This window comes from Arachis stenosperma, chromosome 8 (genome assembly GCF_014773155.1).
Source record: "Arachis stenosperma cultivar V10309 chromosome 8, arast.V10309.gnm1.PFL2, whole genome shotgun sequence".
NCBI lineage: Eukaryota > Viridiplantae > Streptophyta > Magnoliopsida > Fabales > Fabaceae > Arachis > Arachis stenosperma.
Window position 1 is genome coordinate 25,085,910 of NC_080384.1, and position 27,248 is coordinate 25,113,157.

The following is a 27,248-nucleotide window of genomic DNA, read 5'->3' on the forward strand; positions in this document are numbered from 1 at the left end:
AGATTACTTGATATGACAACTCAGTGCGATTTTGTACGCTTTAGTAATGTGGACAAACACACCTCACCAAACACTAATACAAAAATATTAAGGGTACAAATTTGGTTTATTTATCTAAAGGATTGCAAGTTTGGCATCTTTCCGGAACGATGGCAAACAGATAAATTTAAAAATCAAAGAATGACGGTCCATATAAGAGAAAGCATCAAATCATCGTGTAGGCAATGATATTGATGTAAAATAATAATACATCAGTTTTGGGTGGTTATGAAGTACAGTGTATATAACTATAGTATATATGGTATCATGACAATTCTAGGATGTTAAGAAAAATTATTTTGGACAAGTTTTAATTCGTATTTCTCAAATTTATTTTATAGAATGTGATTGTCATTTTCATTTTAGCATCACATCTTATGAGCAAACCATTTTAGTTTTGTTTATCTCGGACATCATACACCTACGATGTCACAGACAGCTGTGAGCGAAAACCAACAGTTCTAATTGTGTTGGATTAATATTAATTAAGAAAAAGACATTTACTCCACCGCACTATATTTTGTGATTTTAAAGAGTGGCATACTCATTGTGTTTAACTTTTTCTTTATTACGCTAGCATTAGCTTATGAAGTTAGAAAAGCTGAAAAGAACTCAACAAAAAAAGGGAGAGCAGAATTACATTCCATACGTGCGTGCTAAAAGGAGAATGCGTACTTTGTACTAGCCTAATATGAACTTACCCTGCGTGTTTCTAACTTTTGAAACCAAGTGTAACACTCGGCAAGTTTTGCTTACACTATCACAATTTATTTAACTAATACAACATGCTTGAAATGTTTTGCGCTATCAAATTAGATATCTTGAACTTATCTGGTGTTTTATTATTGTGATAATTAATCTTTTTAAAATCATTTTTGAGGAGGCAATACAAGACAAGAATTGCTACTTTGGGTGTAATCGGTATGATAATGACGTAATATAACAATAGCAAAGCTTAATTATCCTGATTAAGATTGGAAAATATACTTTTTTTTAAGGATATAATACGGGCAGCACACATCACAATTTTCTTTTAACGATAATTTGGTGTACCTTAGAGTACTTTTGGGCAGACTGCTCATTGTTTATATGTTTAAAGTTTAAACCAAAAGTCATATGATGAAATCAACGAAAGCATGTACTAAACTTATATGGCAGTAAAACCATGGATGATGAATGCGTAGAAATTAAAAGTAGATGTTGCATAGTAATAAGAGAATTTTAAAAAATAAAAATAAAAAGAACATGGGATCAATATAAGTTAAGTTATTAGTATTACACAACCAAAACCTGAGAAATCCCGAAAGATGTATGGATTAATACATGGACATAAAAACATATCTCAGAATGATCCTGCTTGCCTATAAAAGCCAGTATATGATGTTCCTATATCAGCTGTGGATATCGCCAATTAAAAACATTTCGAATCATCCACTAAGTTTATTCTTTTCAGGCAAGGAATGTACTTGCCAAGAATGCACAAACAGCCAAGTCCTCAATAATCCCGTCCCTTGTATGGCATTTCCTGTAAAATAACCAAGTGAACGGTTGAGTTTCCAGGAAACCTGAAGCACAAGAAGATGAAGAAATTTGACGGAAAGGGGAAAAGAAATTGAGAGAAACAAGAGTCCGTACAGGAGGTAGGTAACTCGGCATGTATAAAACCTGCCTAGGATGACCAATAAGCTGACCATACTGCAATTAAATATTAAGGAATTATCATAAAGCACCAATATCCACTAACAGTCACCGGTAAAGTTTACTATAATGGATATCCTACCTGTGGGCCATTTGGATGAAAATATGGTTGAGATGGCATTTGCGCTACCTGCGGATTATATATCATGTGTTGTGGCCCAGTAAAAGTAGGTCCAACCTGTGAACAATATGCAATATAATCAAGTTTCGAAACAGACTCGAGGCAGAAGGGATTAAAAAGTAGACCCTAATAATCCTGCATAGTCTCCTTTACAAACTATTTAACAATGCTCTAGAAAGAAAATGTCCTAAATTTTAAAGGTAAAGAGCCCCTATTTGATAAAACCTACCAAATTTCTGCAACACTATGCTCTAAGAGTTAGCAAACTATGTACTAACTAGCATAATAAATTCCTAGCACCCTCTCCAGTATGGATCTATGGCCCTATTAAATTAAAAATTAATACAAGAACAAGGGTAAAAAATTAAAATCGAAAAAAAGAGTATCATACATAGCTTCCTCAATGAATAGGAAGGAATTTCTGAAAAGGGAATACTCACTCCAATACTCATGGGCATGCCTGGCATATTTGGTACAGTAGATACATTGGGTGGAAAATAAAAGGAACCGTCGGACACGGGGGTAGGAGGCCGAACAGGTGTTTGAGAGGGAACAAAACTCTTTGCATTAGGATTGAGCTTGAATTCCTTATAAAATAAAAAGTAAAACAGAAAAAAGAGCCTCAAAGACATTAGTCAGTAATACAAAAGACCAGAATCAGCAAAATAAGGCTTATTTCAAATTCAATCTTGAACTTGCACACCTTGGCATTGGGATTAAGAGTTGATTTTTCAGAAGACAATGAACCAACAGATGAACTTGGAGACAAACCAAGACCAGAGGATGCTGCCACACCTCCCACAGAATCTGAAGCAGATGATGTCCCACGTGGACTTACAAACTTTGCTTCCCCATTAATTTTTCCAGCAAGTGAACGCTGAGTCAAATCCCCAGGTGAGCCAGTCTTTTCGTGAGTCTTTGATGGAACATGAGATGAAGCGGCATAAGGGGTGACATTAGAAGATAATACCCCTTTATCAGAGCCATCTTTCTTTGAGTGGAGTGATGCATGTAAATCTGCACCAGAAATTGCTAAAGATTTGAGGAACACGTGTAAGAAGCAGCCACCAAAATTAGTTTCAAGCATACTTAGGAGCGGCATTCATGAATACTATTGAGTACTGACAAAAACCTTCTGCTCTTCTCTCATGCGGGATAAAATGGAGGAAGATTTGAAAAAGGATCTTAACAGTGTCTAAGGTCCTCTAAATATCCTTTTTCTTTTCATCAGGATTATTAAACACAGATTTGCAACGGTAAGAAAAAAAAGGACACTTGGGAGAGTGCAGTCAGGCAGAAACAAAATAATCAATTATATGATAATACTTGAGTTTCATCTTTAATCATGTTGGCCACAACACTATAGAACTGCCCAATTTACATGATACAAGAGGATAAAAAAGGATTCACAAACCTTCAGATTTTGACAGTTGAACATCCTCAGATTGCTGCATCAATTAAAGAAAAAATAAAAGAAAAGTATTGGGAGTGGTAGAACCTACAGATATCACGTGAAATATTACTTTAAACAAAAGTTTAAGAATGCTAAGACTTGAACTTACTTTCTGATTTTCTTCCTTGTTATTACCACTGGATCTATGTAGATCACTGGCCAAATGATCCTGAATCCTGTAAGATGGAGGATATGAAAATTATAGTAAAGCTTTCATGTATAGAAATGGCATCATTAGGAAAGCAATACAAACGATTACAGTGGAAACAACTAATCATAACATGAAAAAAAGGAAACAAAAACCTGTTTTCCTCGTCTGAAGATGAGTAGATTTTAGTAGGGAGTTCCGATGCCAATTGCTTGGCATGATCATAAGAACCAGAGCGGCTCAAATCCACACCAGTGCTTGATTGAGATGACTGTGGAAGATCCTACAAACAAATAATTACTATTTAAGAGGAGAAAAAGTATGGCAAATTGAGAGAATAACACCCAACGTTTTTCACAAGGGAAATCTTTACTGTAAGTCTCATGTTAATGATCTATCTCACCAAATTAGTTTATCTCCCTCGTAATTATGAGTTTATGAGAGGAGAAAAATATTTATATAATGATCCACACTGATATAGATATGCAGCATCCGTAATCCAGTAACATCAATTAACACGAATTTAAAATGTAGTAGAACATGAAATGACAAAACCAGTGTCTTTAAGTAATCAAATATTTACCAAATCAAGTAGATATAAAGAAATTTTTTACTAAAAAACATGTATGTGAAGACACATTAAGTCACAAGTAAGGATATGGTCATCCAATGTGAAAAATGATTGAGATCATCACACTTTCAGAAATCAAATCATGGATTGAGGAGATACCAAAGAGGACGAATTTGCTAGTGCTCCATCATTCCCTTTTCCACCAGTTATTTCACCAGGTCCCTTACCTACTGAGCCAAGTATACCACCAAAGGTTTCGGAATTGAGTGAATCAGACAGTATGTCCTCATTTTCATCATATCCGCTATCATCAACACCTTTACCCCTAGCGACTGAAGAGAATCTAGTTTCTTCATCAATATCAAAGTTTTCATGAAAGTGAAGTCCTCTTTCCTGTTGACAAAATCCGTCAGGATTGAGGATTTAAATAGACTAAACAGGTTTTGGGATACATATATTAAACAGTATATAAAAACTCAAATAGGACAAAGAACCTAACAGTTGAAACAACACTAACCTCCGCAAGATGCAGATCTTGGGTTTCCTCACCCTCAATTTCTCTTGCTATTCTTAAGGCTTGTTTTTCCAGTTCTCTTGTCCGAGGCCCTTTTTCAAGCTTTGTGGTATATAGTTCCTCATTGAATGTGCTTTTTACACCAAACAAGGCCTCATTTGTTTCAAACTGATCCCATCCCCTTGAAAAGTATAGGAAAAGAAAATAGCCAATTTAAAACCAAAATGGACAGCCTATGAAGAAATCGAAATAAACAAAGAAAGGGGAAAGAAAACCTGTAGCTAAAATAACAAGATTATAGCAACAGCTGCATATGAATACACCATAAAAATCCTTTTTTTTCCTTTTGCTATATCAATAATATATCCATATCCAAATTTTGAGCCAATGACCATTCAATCATTCCTGACAAACCATTTCTTAGTTTCCACTAATGGTGACAATATATTTGAAACGTGCATGCAAACAAATAAAAAACCTATGAGTCCTCAGACAGAACTTTATTAAAAACTGCTCCCAAACATATACTTGAGAGTGTTGTAACAAGTTGAATGGTTGCGGAATAAATCAGACATCTTGATTGATTAATTGTGTGTGTGCACCCGCGCATGAGAGAGAGAGAGAGAGAGAGAGAGAGAGAGAGAGAGAGAGAGAAGATTACACAATCACAACATTGTATTAAGTGGAAAAATACCTATTCCAAGGACCATCAAAGGTATTTTCCAGTTCTGGGCATTGTGGAACATCTTCATCAGGTACCCAGGGTTTCAATTCTCTCCCTAACTCAACATGTCGAGAATGAGATATTAACGAATCTACCATGATTTCCTGATGCATATCATGATGCAATTCACTAGGTAGGCCATCCCTAGTAACGGCAACTCCCTGCCATGATTAACATGCCAAATATATCATCAGCAAACAATTTAGCATTGTATTAAAAGTGATATCACCTAATCCTTGAGAAACCTCTCAACCACCATTGATGACTACACAACATTCTAATAAAACTAATATGATCGTAGATTTTGACACTAAGTAACTAACACAATTTTCCAAGTGAATTGTAAATACTTGAAAAGTTGCAAACCTTTGCTATAACTTGTACAAGTTCTTTGGCAGGTATAATTAAGATCTTAGAAGGAGCCTTGCTGACAGGTTCTGCACTAGACTTCTGCCCTCTTAAAGAACCATCCTTAATTAAGCGAGCCATTTTCAAAACAATTCCTAGATGAACAGTAATGATGATGTAAGCAGGAAAGAAAGTCAAATTACCCATGATCTACCTCACTAATAATGAAAAACACGAAGCAAGTATATATAAGAATTTTTTTATTATGGGGTGCAGGCAAAGTTATTATTATTAGATAAATATCCAGAAGATTAAAAAGCAATAACTAACAAATTAGACAAATAGCATAACTATCCAAACTAACAGGCTCAAAAACTGTGCCAGATATACATTCAATTCCACAAAAAATAAAATGAGGAATATTACCAATTCTGTTAAGAATATAATAGAACCTACCAAAATCATTGTCAGCGTTTGTTGCATGAAATATTCCAGAGTACATTGACCCATTTTTCACCTGAACTTCCACCTGGTGCCCAATAAGACATGTTGTTACATATACTAGACGATCATGTGAAGGACTCTCATAGCCACCACCTTTACAGCCAGTCACAGCACCTGTAACAGACACCAAATATCAGGAAGGGCAAAACTGCAACATAGAAAAATTTTTGTTTTGGGCCCGGTGATCTTCTATGAAGCACCTAGTAGCTACATGATTCAGCTCAAAAGTTCACCTGTATTTGCTAATCTGGCGGAATTTAATTTTCCAGATGGGATTTTGTTCTCTGACTTTGTTGCCCCTTCTCTTTCAGATTTTCGACGCCCATATCCATTAGAAGATTTAGGCTGCCCAGCTTGTTGCAAATTCATCCTCACTTACAGCCTCTCCACTCTAATTACTTAGAAAATCAGTTTACTGTACAAACAAAAAACATGACGACAACAACAAATAACAACAATAACAATAACAAAGCCTTCTCCTACTAGATGGGGTCATTTACCTGGATCAAACGAGCTATTGTGCCCTATCATCTTATATACACATGCGAAGAATGAAACATATATACACACACACAACAAAATATCCCAAAATATTTTACTTATTACAGAACAGGAAGTTAGGATCGATCTTTCATAGGGATCTCAGTAGTTGCATTTCCAAGCTGATCTTAGTCTTTTTGAAAACAATAATAAAAATGATAACAGACGAGTGTCTTATTGAAAATCGAAGGATTTTTCTTAACAGGTAGCCATATGACAGCGAACAATTCGAGGCTAACATAGAATAATGTAGGGTGTAACATCCAGGTTCCTAACTTTTAGTCAGAGGAGCTCGAAACCCTAGTAGTCTAAGTCTCTGAATTTGAGAGATTAAATGAGACAAGGCATTAGGAAAAATTCACATGCCTAACCCCACCACGTTCCCATTCAAACCACAGCCCACCATTACTAATATTGCCTGCCCTCTCCCTTGTTCCCATTCACAAGGTGGCATGCTTCTTTCATGTTCAAATCTTTTTGAGAATGGTATGGTGTATTAAATAATTAAAAGACATGTAGATTGGGGAAGTTACTTTGTCTGTTCCAGGTCCCCAACCCAGTCATATTAGGTATCCAAGCTACATTGCCACCATATATGCAGTTTTTATTGCTCGCAATCTCATAACATTTATTAAAACTTACATTACTCCATATCATACCAAACATAGGGAGCCTACTTGAATAGAGGAACTATGACTTGGAAGTGCATATTGCTGTGCCATCAACAAGTTTTAATCTTACTCTACAGCTCCATAAACAGCAAAAACTCGTTTTTATTGAAGTCCTCCTTAGGATTATATGCGTACTTCTACAGTTTAAGCCCTAATCTACCTAACAGTTTCAATAGGATCAAAACTTACACAAAAACGTGAATAAATAAATAAATAAATAAGTAAATAGTCGGATACAGAATTGGATAGAGCAGAATAGAGAAAACATCGCGAAAGCGAGCTGAGAGAGGAACAGCGAACCTGTGGTGAGGTAGATGAGAGAGAATCCAATTCCAGCAAGGGTTGAGCAGATGAGCTGGAGTCGGTTAGGGATTTCACGGCGGTGCAGTGGGCGGAGAGGGAAGGTGCGGCAACGGGGAAGTTGGGAGTAGTGAGAGAGAGTGAGTAAATATCGGTGTGATCGAGAGAGAGAGAGAGAGAGAGAGAGAGAGAGATGAATTTGATTTGATTTGAAGGAACGAGAAAAAGAAACGAAGCAGAGAGAGATGAATGAAACAAGCTGAGCTACCCCTAAAAAAATTTAAAACATAATAATAATAATAATAATAATAATAATAATAATAATAATAATAAAAATAAAAATAAAAAGATATTAACTATTAAGTGTTAAGTATTAAGTATTAACTATTAAGAATCAATTTGCGGTACTCGGGTCTACCGTGGCCCGTGCGTTTGTTATTAATTGAAAATTAAAATCACTGCTGAGGGGTAACATCTATTAATTAAATGATAATAACGTATGAAAATAAATCAATTAGATTGCCAGTTATTACATACGTGATGTGACTTTTAAAATAATGAATATGTAAATTAATTAAGAGCAAAAGCAGAAAATAGCAAAATATTTTTTTGGCATGGGAAATAATTAGTTAGTTTAATACACTTTCTTAGTCTTTTCGAGGTGCCAACTATTATTTTCATTTTATTTGATCAACTTGAATAGTGCATGAACGTTATTTGCGTAATTTCAAGTCTTAGAAAACTATGACTAAATAGTAAATAGAACTTCATTAACTTTTAGTAACTTATTATATTTTCTAATTTCTATAGTGATTCTTGACTCTTTTTTTTTTTTTTTTCATTTCATCCAGTACAGCAAAATTGGGCCAATCTATTGAGGGATGATTTGGTTGATCCATTAGATTTGGTTTTTAAATCTCCATTGGATAAGGTTTTTTTCACTAGTTCTGAACAAACATCTAAAAAAGAAATAAAAGAAAAGGCCAGTCCAAGACAATTGTTGAATTTGGTCTCAGCCAGACCCACTCAACGCATTTGTTAGGGGAAAAAAAAGAAAAAGCCTAGCAGGCTGTTGAACAAAAAAGGTCAAAAAGGCTGAAGGCGGAAGCCCTGAACTAAGGCGACACTCCGAAGAAATGAAGGAGTACTTTTTACCCAAAACAAAAAAAGGAAAAAGGAGTACAATATTCGTTAAATTCTAAATTATAAATTTTATATTCTTATCATAAAAAAAAATTCTAAATTTTAAATTCTAAACTATAAATTATGAATCCTAAATTATAAACTCTAAATATGAGTCCTTAATATAAAATATAATAAACAAAGAATTAATATTTGTTTAATTAATAAAAAACGCAATACTCCTTATTTAATAAGAAGCATTTAAGATGAGACATTTATTCATCTCTCAGATATTAAAAATTAATTTTTACTATGTACAAAAGAAATTGATTTAGCTAAAAAGTTACTAAAGGTTAAATTCATTGGCTAAGGTGTGTTTGCATTTTTTATTTTAATTTTTATTTTTTCACAAAATTTTAAAAATATAAATACTAAAAATAAAAAATAAAATGCAAACTTGACGCATCTCTCTTTTTTTTTTTTTCAATGCATTCAATATATAGAGAATTCAAAATAAGTATGAGTGTATGACTATTTACATTTTCCATTTAAATGTTCCACTCATGATATTCTTAAAGAGTGCTCCTTTAGACACTTTTATCAAAACTCATTAAAAATATAGTAAAACATATATAAGAGTGAAAATGAAATCTCAAATGAATGAGATAAGGAAAAATGAATTAAATCCATAAGTTTAGAGTAAACTAATGATTATGAATTAAGTGTTCAATTTAAAAGATCAACATAAATATATATATTTGGTAAACTCTGACTCTGTCATATAGAATATGCCCTCCCCTATATATGTTTATTGATTTATTCAAAACTTAGTTTGCGGAGTCTTCACTCTTCATCAACATTAGGATTTAAAACCACATCTCCCATTATATCCGTACTTAATTTATTAAGTTAAAAATTAAATATTGGTCTTCCAATAGGACTGGAGTAACTAAGTCTTCCTACTAATCACTTGGTTTGAAATGGTCACAACAAGACTTGGCTATATTATTCTTCGTTACTTTTATAACACTAATTCATTTGTCACATATATAATAAACTCAAATTTTATTTAAAGCATATACAAACCAATCAAATCAACTTAAATTAGTAGAGTAGTCCGTTCATTCATCTGTCTAAACAAGTGTTAGGAGTTTAAATTTTGCGCATGTAATAACTTATTGTCCAATTACAAATTCTTAAATAAAAATTTAAATCTACAAGGTTGCGTTTATTTACAGAGACATGACATTAAAATAAGGAATAGAGACATAAAATCATGTTTGACAGAAGAGACATAAACAGAGACAATATATCCACAGATACTGAATTAATGTATTTTGTGTCTATCCTGACAAAAAGGACAGGAAGACACTAACAACGAACACAATTTATTTTTTATTTTTTTTATTATTCTTATTATTTTTTATAATTATATTTTTTATTATTATATTTTTTGTCTTATTTTTTGAATGAAAAAAAATAAGAATATATTAAATTTTTATAATTTATTTTAGTTTATCACAAAACAGAATATAAGAACACAAAAATTTTGTTATCTAGTCTTAACTTATTTATTCTCATAAATAAACGTAATTTAATAAATTAATTTTTGGTCTGTCGAATAGAAAAATAACGTGAAAAATTAAAATAAAAAGCAGTCATATACAAACACAGGTTATGGATTGTTTTTGTTAGGCACCACACACGTCCCCGTAAGTCACGGTAATAGGGAGCAAAAAAAATCCAAAAATGACAGCATTCATAACCTATACGACACGAAACAACTCAAATTATTTTATTTTATATGTAACTATTCAGTGTTTCATTTTTCAAAAATATTTGATACAAAAAATAGCCAATATTAAATGAGACTTGTCTAAATCGAAAGATGTAGATTCGAAAACAGATTATGATCCCGTTTCAGAAAATAATAGACACGTGAAAAATTCCATCCAGCACAACATTCCCCCGAATAATTAGAGTCTAGTTGGTTTAGTTAGTCCCCATCGTTTAATACTTACTTAATACCGAAAATAATTAAGAAGATAATCAATTAAAAAATACTTAATTTGGTAAAATTTTTAAGAGATGTTTATATTTTTTAAAAATATAATTACTATTATTTTTTATTAAAAAATATTTTTATTAGTTTAATTTATTAAAAAATCTATTTTTCAAAAATTAATTTTAATAAATTATTTTAAAAAGGTAAAAACTTTACCGAATAATTGCCAAGTCAAGGTTGAAAAATGAAAGCAAAAATGTACGACCCTACCTGGCGGCTTTCTTAGAATAATAATGGCGAATATTATCATCCAATTTTGATAATGAAACTAAACGTCAATGATAATAACCTCACTGATATGCATAGAAAGCTAAACAGATATTTCTTCTTGAACGCGTTACCCCACACTATACGTATATGGTATCACTATAAATACACATCTCTTACCCTTCCACCTTTGCTCATAACAAAAACTGTTTTTTTTTTCTATCTAATAGCTTAAATAATGAAAATGGAAAACAAGTTACCGATGATACTTGTGGCCATGGCACTTGTCATGATTGCGAGTGTTAGTGCTCAAAATTGTGGATGTGCATCGGACTTGTGTTGTAGCAAGTACGGATACTGTGGCACCGGCGACGATTATTGCGGCGACGGATGTCAACAGGGTCCTTGCTATAGCTCACCAAGCACTCCGACCACTCCTAGCTCCGGCAGCGGTAGTGTTAACGTCGCCGACGTAGTCACACAAGATTTCTTCAATTCTATAATCAACCAAGCTGGTCCTAATTGTGAAGGCAAAAATTTTTACACTCGCGACGCTTTTCTTAGCGCTCTCAATTCCTACAGTACTTTTGGTCAGCTGAGCTCAACCGACGACTCTAAGCGCGAAATTGCAGCTGCCTTTGCTCATTTTACACACGAAACTGGCTGTGAGTATATATGAATTTAATTTTGATACATTATAAATATTAAGGTAAAAACTTTGGTGCAGTCAACTTAAAACGTTAGATAATTTAATTGATTTAACTAAATTTTCATCTAACGACTCTCAACTATCAATTTCACGTGAAGTCGACTGCACCTTGAGTTCCACCAAATATTAAACGTTTTATACTGTCAGAACATTTAATGACCGTAACCTATACATGTAGACTTTTGCTATATTAATGAGCAAAATGGTGCATCACACAACTATTGTGACTCAAGCTACACACAATATCCATGCAACCCTAACAAGCAATACTTTGGTCGTGGACCTCTTCAACTAACATGGAACTACAACTACGGAGCGGCCGGAAACGCGAACAATTTCGACGGATTGAATGCGCCGGAGACGGTGGGGAATGATGCCGTGGTGTCATTCAAGGCGGCGTTGTGGTTTTGGATGAACAATGTAAGGTCAGTTGAGAGCCAGGGGTTTGGTGCAACCATTAGGGCCATTAATAGTGGTGAATGCAATGGTGGTAACACTTCGGAGATGAACGATCGTGTGAACCTATACAAACAATACTGTCAAGATTTTGGTGTTGCTCCTGGTGATAATCTTACTTGCTAAGTTAATTAAGTAGTTATTAACATATACATGGCCTCTTTGATTATGTAGTTGGAAGAAATATTAATAATGATGTTATAATTAATAATAACAATGGATTACCCTCTTCACTAGTAATCCTCGATTATTGTATCTTTTATATATGAATGAAAATAAAGTGAATACCAGGATTATTTTATGGCTTAATTTGATTTTGGTACAGTGTTATTCCTTTATCATTTTGTTACAGTGATAAACGATATACTTAACCAATTATATCTCAAATGACATAACTTTTTTATATTTATTTAAAATTATTTAAAGTTATTTAATTTAATAATTAATAATACATAAATAATATTTTAAATTTTAAAATGTGATAAAAAAAAGCTCAAAATATATTTGAGTGGAAGGTTTTTTTTTTTCGAATCGAATTAAATCAAATTAAAAATTTTATTATGAAAATAATATTTCAATTGAAAAGTTCAAATCGCAAATAAAATTAAGATAGAATTTAAAGTTATTTATTTTCACTTAGTGTATAATTGTATATATAAATAGTGAGTCCTGAAATAATTCTCTCCCAATGAGATACAGAAGATTACACAAATAGAAAGTCTAATAGTAGTAAAGACTAAAGACAGCTCATCAATAACTATGCATCTCATCCATTTATTAATTCACCCGGTAATAACTCTCATTAATGAAGAGCATAATAAGTCAACAATGGCAACATAAACTTGTACCAACAATGGTAGTGTTTGGATACTGTTCATGTCTTAAAAGAGCTAAAATTAATTAAATTTGTCTTCGAAAAATAATCAATTTGGTCGCCTTAGTCTTTTCGTGATCTCTTGCGTTAAGGTGGTTAACGCTTGCTGATATGGTCTGTTAAATGCCAGCGTGACACTTACTTAGTATACTCTCTTGTTACTGATAAAATAAATTTATTAGATCAATTCAAATTAGTTCTTAAGTCCATAAATCTTAATTCCAAATTCAAAGAGAAAAACAAGGAAAACTTTTTCCTTAAAAACGGTAATAACTTGGTTAAATTCTTGAGGCTTCTGATTTGTGATCCAAACATCAGCACTAGCTCCCCTCAACAGAAAAGCCAACTCCATCAGTAATAAAGGACCACTTGAACAACAACACAGACAAAAAATAATATTTTTTTCTTTCTTGAATTCAGCTGACAAAAAGAAAAAAATGAAAGAGACGAAAAAACATACCTGAAAGGGAGAGCTCATGAAAAACGATGAAAGGACCTCATGAAATCAAGGGAAGAGGGAGCGTTTCCGAATTGGAAAGAGGAGCGAATCTGATTATCTTGGTCTACAAAGTGGTTATTGTCAGTGGCGATAGTGGTGGTACAGGGAATGAAGCTATTGAGTCTGATGAAAATAACATGGCAGTGGAGAGAGACAAGATTGCCACTAACATCAGCGGCCATCTCTTCTTCGGCATTTCCATCCATGTCTACGCATGCTTTGTCATTGCTTCGCTTCTTACTTTCCAAATTTATGAATTCTTACCTACTAATTCCACATTGTCATTGTGATTCTGGTTTCGAGGTTCATGCACTGTTGGATTTTCGGATTTCAAGGTCTCATTGTTAACTTGGCCATTAACTGCCTTTGTTTTGCCGATCAAACATACTAATTAATCCACAATTCTTAAATTCTACCACAAATACTAATAAATCTACCATTGATACGTAGGCGATGACGGCGTTGAAGACATAGGTAGTGACGTGGACGGTAGCATGAACAATCTGGGAACATGGAATTTTCTATGAAGGTGAATTTCGATTTTTTTGGATTTGGGATTAGAGTTCATGGACTTATGGACTGATTTGAATTGATTTAATAAACTTATCTTATCAGCAACAAGATGGTACACTAAGCGAGTGTCATGCTGGCAGTTAACAGGCCATGTCAGCGAGCGTTAACCACCTCAGTGCAGGAGATAACGAAAGGGCTAATGCGACCAAATTGGTTATCTTTCGAGAATAAATTTAATTAATTTTATCTTTTAAGGACGAAAATGAATATCGAGATATTTTTTAGGAATGGTTTTGACTATTAACTTATAATTTATTAGTGTTATATGTGACCAAGTGTTTAAAGAGGCATGCTACACATACAAGTCTTTTTGTCTTACAAATCTTACAAGTTGGTACAAGCCCAACAAAAAACACGCATTACACTCCCACATTCAAGAGTAAATAAACGCACGTTATTCGATCACTTCCTGTTTCCAAAGCGCGCTACTCACCATGCATTATAAACGACTCTTCTTCTTCTTCTTCCATAAAAACGAGTTTCTTGACAAATTTGAAGATAATGGAACTTCAGAAATACACACAAACAATTACAGAAATACACTCAAACGATTACAAAAATACACCCAAACGGTTACAGGAATTCACCCAAACGATTATAGAAATACACCCAAAGGATTACAGAAATACACCCAAAGGATTACAAAAACTAAACCCAAAGGATTTAAAAAATACACCCAAAATTCGTTGAAGTACATCTTATGCATAATTCAGAACTCTTTCTCTATCTCCTCCTCATCTTCTGCTGCTTCTTTTTCTTCAAAAACGATTTCAGAACTTGATGTCAAAAAACAATGAAAATCGAGAATAATGAAGAAAGAAAACAGAAAGAAAAGCATGTAAATGAAGAAGGAGAAAGAGAAGGCAAGAAGGAGGTACAGTGAAAACGTACAGTAGCGGTTGAAAAAGGAGAAAGAGAAGGCAAAAAACGAAAGAAAAGAAGAAGAAAAAGAGGAAGAGGAAGAAAAACGCGCAACAAGAAGAAGAAGAAGGTGCAGTGAAAACGTGCAGTAATGGTTGAAGAAGGAGAAAGAGAAGGCAAGAAACGAAAGAAAAGAAGAAGAGGAAGAGGAAGAAGAACATGCGCAAGAAGAAGAAGGTGTAATTATAAAGACTTGTATAAAAAAATGCTTGTATGTGGAGAATTTCTCGTGTTTAAAAAGACAGTTTAGTATAGTCTTTAAAACACAAAATATGATGACCAAATGTCTATGAACACTTGAAAACTATATTTCATTGATTTTGAGCTGTACATAGCTAAGTTGCATTGCAGGCCAAGTAGCATACAAAGTATGAAGTTTTTTGTTTTTAAACTTTTTATTATTATTATTATTTTAAAAGTAAAAATAAAACAAAAAGATTTGCAAGTATATATCACGCTTATTATTTTTTGTGTGGAAAAGAGCTGAGTACATCTCACAATGATAGGAGAAGAGATGAGTTTTTCATTGCTATGGTGTGAACAAATCGGTCCCTCCGATTTGTTTCATTTTTTAAATCAACAATCACAAATCGATCGGATGGTCTGATTTGTGTTTTTGAAAATAAAAAAATTTTACTGTTGAAATCGGACCGTCCAATTTCTATTTCAAAAAATAAAAAAAAAATTAAAAATACAAAACGGACCATGCGATTTGTAGTTTTTTTTTATCAAACAAATCGGACTCTCTGATTTGTACTTTACTTTTTTTTCAAACAAATCGGACCGTCCGATTTGAATAAAACACCATATAAAAAAAAACACCTAATCTTCCCATAACAATGTATTACACATATATTTATACAATATAAAAAAAAATTAGCCGTATATATCAGGCAGCTGAACAATTTAAATGTTTTAATAGATATAGTTCGAAAATTTTAAGACATAAAACACTATAAAAATAAAGTTTTTACCCCCCCCCCCCCCCCTTCCCCCCCAATTGATCAATTCTTAACTGCTTAAATTCACCATTCTGGCATTCTATTGAATAATCATTTTTGCCATAATATAAAAAATAAAAAGTGAAAAGACACTAAGCGCACATTTATATTTTTATTGTTTAGCTCAATAATATTCACATACAATAGAAACTACAATAAAAATTTTACAATAATAATATATACAATTATGATTTTATTATGCAGATAAAGCAAGGAAAATAGAGACTGCAACACCAAGCGAGTAGGCCCCAACAGCAGTCCCAACCACTTGTCCTCCGGCGTGAGTGACGGCTCCGACTCCGGCGATACCAGCTACGCCGACGGGAACCCGCAGCAGAAGCGCTTTTCCGGCGCCGGACAGCACAGCATCAGTGTACAGCTCCAGAGCCCAATCCTTGAACATCACAGGTCCAAGAATTTCATTGCCGGACTTCGACGACGATCGGTTTGTGACGCGGCGCAGCGCGGAGTCAACCTGGGAACGATCTGGTGGCGCGTCGACCCACCTCTGGATGAGCGCGTGAGTGGACAGCTGGCCGTGGAGATGCTCGGCGGCGCTGTTGAGTTGGTAAGGCAACACTCCCGGGAACGCGTGCTGAGTCAGATCGAGGCAGTGCGAGAACGTTGAGTCGCAGGCCGAGTCAAACTCGGGCGAGTTCAATAACGAACTCTTCACTCGCTTCGAAGCCGATAACCCCATTGCCTAAAAAAAATCTCAACTCGATTCACTCTCGCGTACTTGTTCTTTTGTTATTGGGCCTATGATCGAAAACGGGCCTATATGTAAAGCCCAACACGGCCCATTTTTATTTTATCATCTTCGTTTTGTGTAGGTGTGAACCCTTTCAGTGTTTGAATATGATAATAACAGCCAGACCTTCGTTAGTTCAGTGGAGTTTCGAGGGTTCTGCGATTCACCGTTTCAAGCCTATAACTTTACCGTGTTTATCGAAGATTAGCGTAAGGATAAAGAGTAATGAGAGGAGGATTAAGATTAATTGCGGGCTTCGTGCTAGCTACAAGAAGAAGCCACCTTCTAAGGTCATATCAAAAGAAGCGATTCAAGTGATTCAAGCACTTAAGCTAGCAAAATCTTCACCGCAGAAAATAGATCAAATTCTAAAAGAAAGGTTCACTAGGCTTCTAAAGGACGATGTTTTAGATGTGTTATCTGAGTTGCAGCGACAAAACTACTTGGATTTATCCCTCAAGGTAACTAATACTAATGTACTAGTACTATACTCTTTTGTGTTATGTTAGGTTGTGTTTGGATGATGTTTCTGAGATAAATACTATTGTGTAGGTTTTTGAGTTAATTCGTGAGGAGGAAGGGTATGGTACGATGTTATCATTGTACTCTGATATGATAATGTTTTTGGGGAGGAGGAAGATGATTGAGGAGGCTGAGGGGATATTCTGTGGAGTGATGGAGAGAGGGTTGAGACCGGATACGAGGATGCATACGGAGATGATTGGAGCGTATATACAGGTGGGGATGATGGAGAAGGCCATGGAGATATACGGTTCCATGAAGGAATCGGGGTGCAAGCCAGATAGGTTGACATTCATGATACTAATTAGGAACCTTGAGAAGGTTGGAGATAAAGAGATGGTGGAGGCTTTGAAAGAAGAGTGTTTTCAGTTTGTGGACTATCCTGATAAGTTCATTCAAGAAGTGGAGCACAAACAGAAACATGTAAGATCAATATTCAATCTTCAATCGTACATATTTTGTTGTATAGAATTGTGTTTGTATTAATTTTGCATTTATGTCTTTAGGCAAAAAAGAGATCACTCCATATCGCATAAGCATGAAATTTTCCAGATTTGGATAGAAGGCTTGGCGGCTGCTTCTTGTTGGAGTGTGTTGTGCAACAATGCAGCATTGTTGAAATGCTGGTTTCAATTTGTTCAATTTGCATCAAATCCTGAGAATCAACTAACTTATAGTTTCTATGTATTGTACTGCTGTCTCTTCTAATCAATAAGTGACAATTAATATACTAAACTATGAAATCGGTGACTTGAATAATTTTTCTGCTACGGAAATGAATACTAATTGCCATTAGTTGCCGAATATTAGTAGAATGTATGTATGTAAAAAAATTAGTACAACAAAAATAGTCTCTCTCTGCCTTCTATTTATTTTTTCTCTCCTTTACAAGATACAGGTAAAAATTGGTTATAAACATAGTTCATCAATAAGATCAAACCACACACAAAAAAGGACAAAAAGACTCTTGGAGTAAAAACTAGATACAGAAAAATCACAATTGCTTGATCAAGTGGCTAAATGGCTCGGAGAGTTGTTGAACATGCTGTGCCACATAAATGCACGGGAAAGCACCATCTCGAGCTCCTGGTGAGACCAGTTGTGAGTTGGAAGGTGTTGAAGGAACATTACCAACTCCTGGAAATCAAGCTTCTTTAGCTTGTCTGACCACTGAGAAAACCATAACAGAGAATATTATCTTAACCATATTAAACTATGAAAAATGTGGAAAAAGGATGCATATTATACTTTAAATTATCCACTTAAGTGTACCAAGCTAATAAACATGCACGAAAAAATTAATTGATGGACATAAATTATTATGCTGGGTCCGCATTTAGTTAGAATTGATTTTATAAGAAAAGGCCAAAGCATGGCATCTCACCGTTAGAAGAAAACTGGCAAATATATACACAAGAAAATCTGGTAAGGCATCTCCTTCGGCTAGATACGTGTCCCAGAGGCGTGTGACAAGATGGAAGGGTATCTGGTTACATAAATCAGATATCAGATTAGGCAAAATCGTTAAATCATGCAAAATTTGTGTAGTTTATTAATTTTAGTTTTTCACCATCAGACTTCGAAGTGCTTGGGAATTGATATTAAATCACTTTAAGATTCATTTATGAAGCTTTTCATAATCAATAAGCACTTATAAAGACAAAATAGTAGTTCTTGGAGTAAACCTCGCGGATTAGAAGGCAGTTGAACCAGCGGAAAGCAAACTGAAGAAATTCTAGTCCCTGAAGCTCCATGTGGTTTGAAACAGGCTCTGGCACGGTTCAAAAGTTTCACTAGGACGTATGAGATTGTATTACTATTTTAGAGGCATGGTGAAATAATACAGATCCAAACCACGTGCGATGATGAGGCATTAAGTTTGTGTAATTATACACAGATATTATGGAAAAATTAATGAGCCCGAAGAAAAGCTTACCATCAATCCTCCTGACCAATTCCTTCAACTTAAAAACAAGCCTCTGAATTCCTGGTTGAGCAAACGTGTAATGGTCTTGCATACCATCCAGTAATTTTGACAAGCACCAATAGCAATCAGCCTCTATATTAGAAATTTTCTCTGCAGATAGATCAGACATTGACCAATTATCGATACCCCCTTGCAAGTGTTCTGATAGGAAAACGACTAGAAATGGTGTAACAAGATCATTTATCCCCTGAACATATCCACTGGCAGGATGTCGAATAGCCCTGGCAGAAGAACAATAAGTCATATAAGTAAATGACTATAATCATAATACACAAAAATTAGCATTAAAAAATTAGTCAAAACAAAGTATGATCCGGAGTATCAACCAGGGATAAAGTTTGATATACTTAAAATCGGAAAAGTAAGAGCCTAAAACAAAAAGATCTATTCTGGTTGTAGGTTCTTTTTCCTATATACTTTTCCTAAGTAAGCTATTTCTCTGAACTGATAATCAGAAGTAAAGGTACTCTGGAACAGAGCAATTATTCCCAACACCTTCTGAAGTATACATATAGGCTTCTTCACATGTTAATTCCCACTAGAATGGAATCTGATAACAGTGTTAATCAAGATTATAATTCTGCGTAATAAATGGAACGTATATATGAAGGGTAGCTATATGTATTTCTTCTTTTAACAGAAAAAAGTAAGAAAATATCTGTGCCACAAAACAGAGTACTGAAGATATCTAACCATGTGTAAAGAATACGCTCGAGTGACTTCTGGACTTGCTGTTGCTGGAAGAATGGAACATCAGGTACGGTTCTAGGACAATCTACCGCAATCTACAAATACACGAAGCAAAGTGTTAGAAAGAAGAAACCTTTTTATTTTTTTCAACTGGTCAAAAAGAAGAAACTTATTTTTACCAATAATCAAGTTGGAAATATGTTATAAGTTATAACAGACAATACCTGGCGGAGCATGTTGATCTCATCATCTGAGCGAACTGTCTCAGGAATATCATAATACTGCGAAACACAATCAAGATACTCTAGGCGCTTCCTCCTCAAAACCCCATCCCTTCTATCTGAATTAGGTGGTGCATATCCCTGTTGTCAGTAATCTTTAAATTTCCAAGAAGAAAAGAAACTATGCATATTGTTACAGACTTACAGGAGGTCAAATAATGTTGATCTATTAACTTAACAATTTAATATATAGGGTAAATAATCCACAAGTTTCTTTTCTAAATGCTTCAGTGCGGTCTTGTTTTAAATAATTTTGATCTTAGCACTAATTTCAGCTATGGATAAAGAATCCCCGTTCATATCCTAGCACATTCTGAACTAAACAGCAAACTTTTATTGATATCATGCATCTTATGGTTGATATGGCTAATGGCTATCATGAAAGCATGAGCTTGAGCACAAGAAAGAGCTTAAGGTTGTAAAGCCTACCAAGAGAAGTCTCCATACTGTAGGACGCATGTAATCTGGAACACCACTCCAAGCTAACTCACGCAACTTATCTACAATATAGATTTAAAGTAAGCAGCGACGTCATGTGTAAGTATGTAAGCAGCTTACAATTACAGATGATTCTTCCATAACTGGATTTGGCCATATACAGGAGTAAAAAAGACAACAGAAATAACTGACATGAAAGAAAATAAATATATAAATTAAGATACCTAATATAACCATTGTCCCGGAAAGCACCTTATTGAATTTCATCACTCTTGCAGAATCCGTAGCTCTAGTACTCACGGAAGATTTCCGCACTTCTTCAGACGGGTTCTCTATGCGTAAAGTTGATAATTTTAACACATTCTCATTAGGAGAAGCAATTGGTTTACTTGTACTACGAACTTCCTCCTATATTTCGAGTAGAACTTTCACAGGTTAAGTGCTACTCATCCATGATCCATGAAGTGAAATTGATAGAGGCAATATAACTATGAAATATGGACGCAAAAATGACCTCTAGTGTCTCAGGTGTGTGATCACTTGTGCCGGTATCACTTAATGGTGAGCTCCTTTCATAAGAAGGCGGCGAGTATGAATTTGGGGTATCTGGCAGGTCTACCCTCTGGCTTAGTAATATCTTACCAGGAATGCTACGACCCTTGAGTAACCTTGACAAAGAAACAACACAAACTTCCATCAATATATTCGTATCTAAGCTACATCCTATAAGCTTCCCCTGTAGGTGAAAACAGATATATAAATTTTCTAAGGAAAACGTAAAAGGAGCTAAACTATCAATAAATCAACACACTATATACGAGGAAATGAAGAACACAAGATCCTAATTCTGTAAATCCGTGATATCTAAGTGCATTTACGAATACAAAATTCGATAATAGAACAGAATTAAACGAATTTCTGAGGTGAGAACAAAAATTAAGCACAGATCACGTAGAGTTTGATCGATGAGAAATCGTGATCTGAATCCCGAGAAGAAGAAGCGAAATTATGGAGATCGAGAGAGAATAATACCCTTGAACATTTCTGAGAGTCTGGTTGAATCGGGAATCTACGGAGGCAGCAGAGTCTTCGTTTTGCTGCTTATTGTCGTCGTCGTTGCTGTTCTTCATGCTTGAGATCTCTCTCTCTCTATGCTTCTACAGTTTGTGTGAGAGCCTATCTCTACTCACCACTCATCAGTCATGAGCGCCACCTTCACTTCTCTTTTTTTTTTTTCTAATAATAATAATAATAATAATGTTTCATTCTTTTCCCCATTACAATTCCTGTGAATTGTGATCCTCTATTACTCTTTGTTATTAGTTTTTTTTGTTATATTTTATTTATATTTTTAGCACGCAGAAATTAGAACAACAATCAATAATGTTGCTGCATATGCCAAAGGAAACAAAATAATGAAAAGAGAAACACATTAAGAAAGAAGAGTGCTCAACTTGTATCTCAAAACAAGCAAGTAAAATAGTCACAAAAAAAAAAAAACAAGCAAGTAAAATGTTTTAAACTTCTCTCATAATTGGGCAAGCCATCTACCTATATCAACAATGCTAGGGAACCAACTCTATATAAGTCAAGAATCAGCCAACTGGTAAACCAGAGGCACCGGTGACTTTAACCGGATGTTGCTACTGATAGGCACACGGATGTTTTTTTTCTTGTAAATTGGATGATTTTGGATATGATTTCTATGTTTCATGTGTTACGCATTAATAAAACATAATTAATTATATGGAATAACTAATTAATGCTGTTCCGTGATTCTCTCCTATCACGAGCGTATCTTCTCTCATGTTTTGAACGTGGTCAACAATAATTTAAAAAATAAATTAAATTATAAATTAATAAAACTAATTATAATTAATTATGTTGTTCCATTTTTGGCTGATTATTAGTTGGTTCCATATATTTTTCCTATATCTATTTATGAGCAATGTTAGGGCCAATAATTTTTGTGATTAATAGTCATCAAATAGTCATTAATGATGATTTAATAGTGTGAGATTGGCGCGAAATTTTATCCAATAGCTCACCTTTCTCTATAAAAATATATAGTCATTATAATTTTATTTAGATTTAATATTAATTTTTAATATTTTTTTATTAAATAGTTTCTTATGTATAAAAATTAATTAATTTTAATTCTGCACAATGCGAGAATTTAAATCTAGTTATTCATTATTTACATGATTTTTCATAATATAATTTATCTTACAACCATTTTTTTACATCACATATTTTAGTTTAATTTTCACAATTAAACTCAACAATATCATAAATTATACAGAAGAAAAAAAAAAGCATGTGAAAATCAATGAGAGGATTCTAGATTCTTCTTAAAGACACACCATAATCAATCCAGCCTCCTCAATAGATATGCAACTTGAACTTCTTTTGTCAATGGCATGATCCAATCACCACATAACTCAGCAACTAAGCTTGGAACTATTTTGTATACTGCCTCAATTTTTATACATGCTGGTTAAAATTCAATAAAATTGCTGTCCTAGACTTTTCCTTTATTTATTTGTCGAATCCTCAAAATAATACGATACATCATTGAATGGATTGTATTTATGTATTACGTCTGCTTTACTTGATATTAAAATTTTAATAGAACGACAACCATTAAAAAATAGAATTATTTTGGTGAAGAGTCACTAAATTTGTAGAAAACATCATTTTTGTTGCAACTATGTTAGGAAGACGATGAAAAATTTTAACAAAATGTATCACGAGTTTTAAATTTGGACTAATACAAAAAAAATTTAAACAGTTATTTCTAAAGAAATTTATCCAAACATATTCTTTTTTTAAATTGTCCAATATCTAATCTCTTCAATTATCTCACCTCTTCAACATTAGAAGCTCTTTCACCAGCCATCAAACAACTATCCACATAGTTATTAAAATAACTAGCTATCTAGTGAAATGACCATCTATTATTTGTTAATTGTATATACTTTAATTGAATCGAACATAATAATCATCCAATTAAAAATTAAAATAATCATCTACATACTTAACAGCACATTTACGGAATTAAAAAAATCGACGGTGATGGGTGAAGACAGGAAAACGATTCAACGATGGAAGAACAAGACACGCAAGTCATTCCTTTAATGTGCATCTGACGTACCTAAACATTTCTCTCGTTGGTCTCTGTCTACAGTGGCTTCAAAACCAGCATCTTCAATGGCCTCCCGAATGGTCTCCTCGTTAACAAAAGTGGGGTAGTAGAGGACATGAGCATAGTTGTTAAGAACATCTACTATGCAAAAGGTGGCCGGAACTCAAGCCTCCATCGTTGCATACGCAAGCTAACGCCAGAAAATTGTAAGCCATGGCGGCATGCGAACAATAACTACGTAACAACAGCAACAGGGCAAGAGACGGAAGAGGAGGAGAAGTCGAATCGTTGGGAGTAAAGGCAATGTCGATGAGGTACAGCACAGCAGCGGCAGCAACAACGGCGCCACGGGGAGGACAGGCAGAATGCAAAGAGGCTGGACGATGCTGCTCGAGCTGTCGCGGTGCGCACGGCGGCGTCAAGTGGAGCTATGGACGACAGCGGTTGTTGTCGGTAGCGGCGCGGCACCGGTAAAACAAGACAGGAGAGACAGGACGAGAAGAAAGTCACCTCGCATGGAGAAGAAGAAGACCGTTTTTGCGTAACTGTTATAAATCTTTATTTAATTTAAACTTCATTAGCTTCCCATACTTTCTCTATTCTGATATTTTCCATTATAAAAATGGCAATCTTCGCACTTCTTTTAAAATTCTTCTTCGAAGTTCGAAAGGTACAATACGCCATAAAATTACAGGTTTATAAGTGAGCAATATACTCTCGTGTAGTCGTGTTAAAGATACTTTTGGACTAGTACTTTACATGCATCTCTTGTATATATCATAGCAGAATGCATTTTCTCCAAAATTAAGAACTAACATTTCTTGATATCCTAATAGTGGAAATAAAATCTCGAACCTAAAAAAGATGGAAACAAAATCCAACTCGTGATCCATAGAACTATGAAATATTAAGCAAAGTATACATCTTGAATACAGAACAATACATTATTATTATAAGATCCCATTTCCACTTTCCAGTAAACTCTAAGATCCAATATAGCAAAGGAAACAGCAAACCGAACTTACAATCCGGAATTCTATACATGACTTTCTGCAGCTTCTGAGTATGTTCATTTGAAATGCTACTGTCATGTTTCTTGTTTTGACTGTATTTGGAGGTACTATTCATGCAAAACAAAATATATTATTCCTCATCATTGGCTGCCGTCGTTACCCCATACATTGTCCCAAGCACCACTTGGAGCCGCCTTTGGTCCCTCAATGTAGTTCATGTTTTGGGGGTGTGGTCCAGGCAGTGGCTGTCCATTTGGACCTTGTGGGTCAACCTTCTTGGGTTTAGTTCTAATCCCAAGCAAGCGCAGCACAAATCTAGCTAGCTCTCCATACAATAAACCAGAACGATCAAAAAGCTGCATGACACCAGGTAAATATTTAAGATTTAAATACTCTCGTCACACTTGATAAAATGCAAGTGAATATGTAGCAGGTTCCCAGATTTGACAATGTGCAATGTTCAAAAGACCAGTAAGACAGTAGTATCCGAGTCTAAACCACACCAAAGGCCAGTTTTGCTTTTAATTAAATTGTTTGGTCACTTATAATAGATTGTTTAATGAAAGGCAGGTAGGAAACAGCTTTCAAATTTCCACGCTGAAAGTGATATATGCAGAGGAAGAAGGGGTTTTTGTTTTGGAAAAAAGAAGGGGGGAGGGGGGGGGGTTCTAAAGGGGACAATTTTAAAATGCACCTTTTAGAATTTAGACGAGTTTCGAAACAAAAAGAACAATAATGGCCAAGATTGTCTTACTGGCTGCTGTTACAAATAGACAGAACAGAACAGTATAATAAGATAATCATGAACAAAAACCTGTAGGAGTGCAGTCATGAACAGATGGAAGGCCTGTGTATTCTGGTCAATGAGTATTGATATCCGACCAAAAAAGTTAACCACTCCTTGCATCTGTCATTAGAAGGAAATCAGTTCAGCATATGCAATGTTAAGTCTTCAACAACAAAGAATGTGTTCATGGCAAATGAAACCAAAGGGGATGGAGGTGAGAGAGACAAGTAATTTTTTCTTTTAATTGCACAATATAGAATTTATTCAGGAAAGGAAAGTGAGTTTAAACCAGAACCAACAACCCATCAGAAATTTGGAATAAGTTTGCACTCAAAGAGAATGAGGGAAAGCTTAATATGCAATATAACAAATGGCTCACCACACGTAGAACAGAAATCCAAAATCCTGGAGGGGATGGAGGGGCTCCATAGGGGTTATTAGGATCTTGATCTCCATAAGGACCACCACCCATGCCATAACCACCCATCCCACCCATGCCATAACCACCCATCCCACTGCTATACATCCCACCTCCATACATCCCAGATGACCCGTAAAGGCCACCACCATATCCTCCCCTATACATACTGTTACCATACATTCCACCACCATACATTCCCCCACCTAGCCCACCATAAGAAGAACCGTAAGAAGATCCATACAGTCCTGAGCCATATCCAGAACCATAATTCATTGTAGAACCATAACCTGAAGATACCGCAAAAATAAAAAGATCAATCTAATGTAATCAGGAAAACTAGGAAAATGTTGAAAGAACTCAATGGGCTACAAGATGACATGATAACCAAAGTCACCTCCGTAGCTGCTGTTTCCATAACTCTGCTGTTGCTGCCATGGCCTTGAAGGAAGGGGCCTCCCAACAGCATTCTGGTTGGCAGTTGCATTCTGGTTGGAAACGATTTCCCGGGTTTTGCAGTCCCAGAAGCTTCCACTACATTACTGGTGTTGCCTGCGGACGGAGGCTTAAAGGGTGACGGGCCAGCCGAGGAACCGGCTTGCTCCCAAGGCTTTGGCGGAGGACCACTCCCTGCAACACAAATTCAAGCACACAACAAAAACCCTCAGAAATTATTGATGGCTATAATTTGTAAAGATTGAACGATCATCTCGGCTGTTCAAACATCAAATCAGGCTAAGAACCTATTACCTATACATGATTCCTATAAAAATATAAAGCAGAAAACCACTTAGGGAAGGCTCAGATTATCATAGTGATACTCAACCGGAAAAAAAATCCACGACATGTAATTCATGAATAGTGCCGAATCAGACATATATCCACACAAGCACGAAGGGGAAAACGGAAGGGGGAAGGATGCCTACGTTTCTAGGGTTCGGCGAAGGGAGAAGAGGGGAACAACAACGCTGGAAATTGATTGATTGATAAAATCAATTGAATTTAATCGGAAAGGAAGAGCATACCCTAACCTAGAAAATAAAGAGCGAGCGCGAACACAAACATGTATAAGAATCTGGCAATCTAAAGCATGGTGAAGGAAGAGTAAGGTAGGTAGGTAGATACCTGATGGTTGAGGCTTAGATTGGTCCATGATTG

The 27,248-nt window shown here is 34.9% G+C and overlaps 6 protein-coding genes across 6 annotated transcripts; 2 read left to right on the forward strand and 4 right to left on the reverse strand.

Moving 5' to 3' along the window:
* Window positions 1-1,239: 1,239 nt before the first annotated feature.
* On the reverse strand, window positions 1,240-7,873 carry LOC130945053 (polyadenylate-binding protein-interacting protein 3). Its single transcript, XM_057873711.1, has 15 exons — window positions 7,632-7,873; window positions 6,354-6,511; window positions 6,073-6,234; window positions 5,635-5,771; window positions 5,239-5,429; window positions 4,548-4,725; window positions 4,190-4,423; window positions 3,615-3,742; window positions 3,421-3,487; window positions 3,273-3,306; window positions 2,562-2,875; window positions 2,299-2,445; window positions 1,820-1,915; window positions 1,675-1,734; window positions 1,240-1,564 (listed from the first exon to the last, which is right to left on the reverse strand). The coding sequence occupies exons 2-15, from the start codon at window positions 6,487-6,489 to the stop codon at window positions 1,535-1,537; spliced, it is 1,914 nt and encodes a 637-aa protein (XP_057729694.1). The 5' UTR covers window positions 6,490-6,511; window positions 7,632-7,873; the 3' UTR covers window positions 1,240-1,534.
* Window positions 7,874-11,201: 3,328 nt separating this feature from the next.
* On the forward strand, window positions 11,202-12,499 carry LOC130944597 (endochitinase PR4-like). Its single transcript, XM_057872984.1, has 2 exons — window positions 11,202-11,690; window positions 11,913-12,499. The coding sequence occupies exons 1-2, from the start codon at window positions 11,264-11,266 to the stop codon at window positions 12,314-12,316; spliced, it is 831 nt and encodes a 276-aa protein (XP_057728967.1). The 5' UTR covers window positions 11,202-11,263; the 3' UTR covers window positions 12,317-12,499.
* Window positions 12,500-16,254: 3,755 nt separating this feature from the next.
* LOC130944547 (uncharacterized) lies at window positions 16,255-16,758 on the reverse strand. Its single transcript, XM_057872905.1, has one exon. It carries the CDS (start codon window positions 16,756-16,758, stop codon window positions 16,255-16,257), a length of 504 nt encoding a protein of 167 aa, XP_057728888.1.
* A 118-nt stretch (window positions 16,759-16,876) lies between these two features.
* On the forward strand, window positions 16,877-18,197 carry LOC130944546 (pentatricopeptide repeat-containing protein At1g62350-like). The gene is made up of 3 exons (XM_057872904.1): window positions 16,877-17,270; window positions 17,362-17,754; window positions 17,838-18,197. The coding sequence occupies exons 1-3, from the start codon at window positions 16,917-16,919 to the stop codon at window positions 17,865-17,867; spliced, it is 777 nt and encodes a 258-aa protein (XP_057728887.1). The 5' UTR covers window positions 16,877-16,916; the 3' UTR covers window positions 17,868-18,197.
* On the reverse strand, window positions 18,091-22,057 carry LOC130944544 (uncharacterized). The gene is made up of 10 exons (XM_057872903.1): window positions 21,760-22,057; window positions 21,242-21,395; window positions 20,952-21,135; window positions 20,719-20,789; window positions 20,233-20,370; window positions 20,012-20,103; window positions 19,268-19,539; window positions 19,017-19,102; window positions 18,716-18,817; window positions 18,091-18,501 (listed from the first exon to the last, which is right to left on the reverse strand). Exons 1-10 carry the CDS (start codon window positions 21,855-21,857, stop codon window positions 18,340-18,342), a joined length of 1,359 nt encoding a protein of 452 aa, XP_057728886.1. The 5' UTR covers window positions 21,858-22,057; the 3' UTR covers window positions 18,091-18,339.
* A 2,682-nt stretch (window positions 22,058-24,739) lies between these two features.
* LOC130945632 (peroxisomal membrane protein 13) lies at window positions 24,740-27,243 on the reverse strand. The gene is given in 6 exon segments (XM_057874337.1): window positions 24,740-25,241; window positions 25,700-25,792; window positions 26,052-26,380; window positions 26,488-26,592; window positions 26,595-26,720; window positions 27,216-27,243. Coding segments are annotated over 6 exon segments (897 nt in total). The 3' UTR covers window positions 24,740-25,025.
* Window positions 27,244-27,248: the final 5 nt, after the last annotated feature.

Coding starts and splice junctions, on each gene's coding strand:
- LOC130945053 (XM_057873711.1), bottom strand. CDS start 6,489: ATGAATTTGCAACAAGCTGGGCAGCCTAAATCTTCTAATGGATATGGG. Junction 6,235..6,353: donor CGCCAGATTAGCAAATACAG/GTGAACTTTTGA, acceptor TGTCTGTTACAG/GTGCTGTGACTGGCTGTAAA. Junction 4,424..4,547: donor AAGATCTGCATCTTGCGGAG/GTTAGTGTTGTT, acceptor TTTTGTCAACAG/GAAAGAGGACTTCACTTTCA.
- LOC130944597 (XM_057872984.1), top strand. CDS start 11,264: ATGAAAATGGAAAACAAGTTACCGATGATACTTGTGGCCATGGCACTT. Junction 11,691..11,912: donor TTTTACACACGAAACTGGCT/GTGAGTATATAT, acceptor CTATACATGTAG/ACTTTTGCTATATTAATGAG.
- LOC130944547 (XM_057872905.1), bottom strand. CDS start 16,758: ATGGGGTTATCGGCTTCGAAGCGAGTGAAGAGTTCGTTATTGAACTCG.
- LOC130944546 (XM_057872904.1), top strand. CDS start 16,917: ATGATAATAACAGCCAGACCTTCGTTAGTTCAGTGGAGTTTCGAGGGT. Junction 17,271..17,361: donor ACTTGGATTTATCCCTCAAG/GTAACTAATACT, acceptor ACTATTGTGTAG/GTTTTTGAGTTAATTCGTGA. Junction 17,755..17,837: donor TGGAGCACAAACAGAAACAT/GTAAGATCAATA, acceptor TTATGTCTTTAG/GCAAAAAAGAGATCACTCCA.
- LOC130944544 (XM_057872903.1), bottom strand. CDS start 21,857: ATGAAGAACAGCAACGACGACGACAATAAGCAGCAAAACGAAGACTCT. Junction 21,136..21,241: donor ACACACCTGAGACACTAGAG/GTCATTTTTGCG, acceptor CTCGAAATATAG/GAGGAAGTTCGTAGTACAAG. Junction 19,103..19,267: donor ATTGGTCAGGAGGATTGATG/GTAAGCTTTTCT, acceptor GAACCGTGCCAG/AGCCTGTTTCAAACCACATG.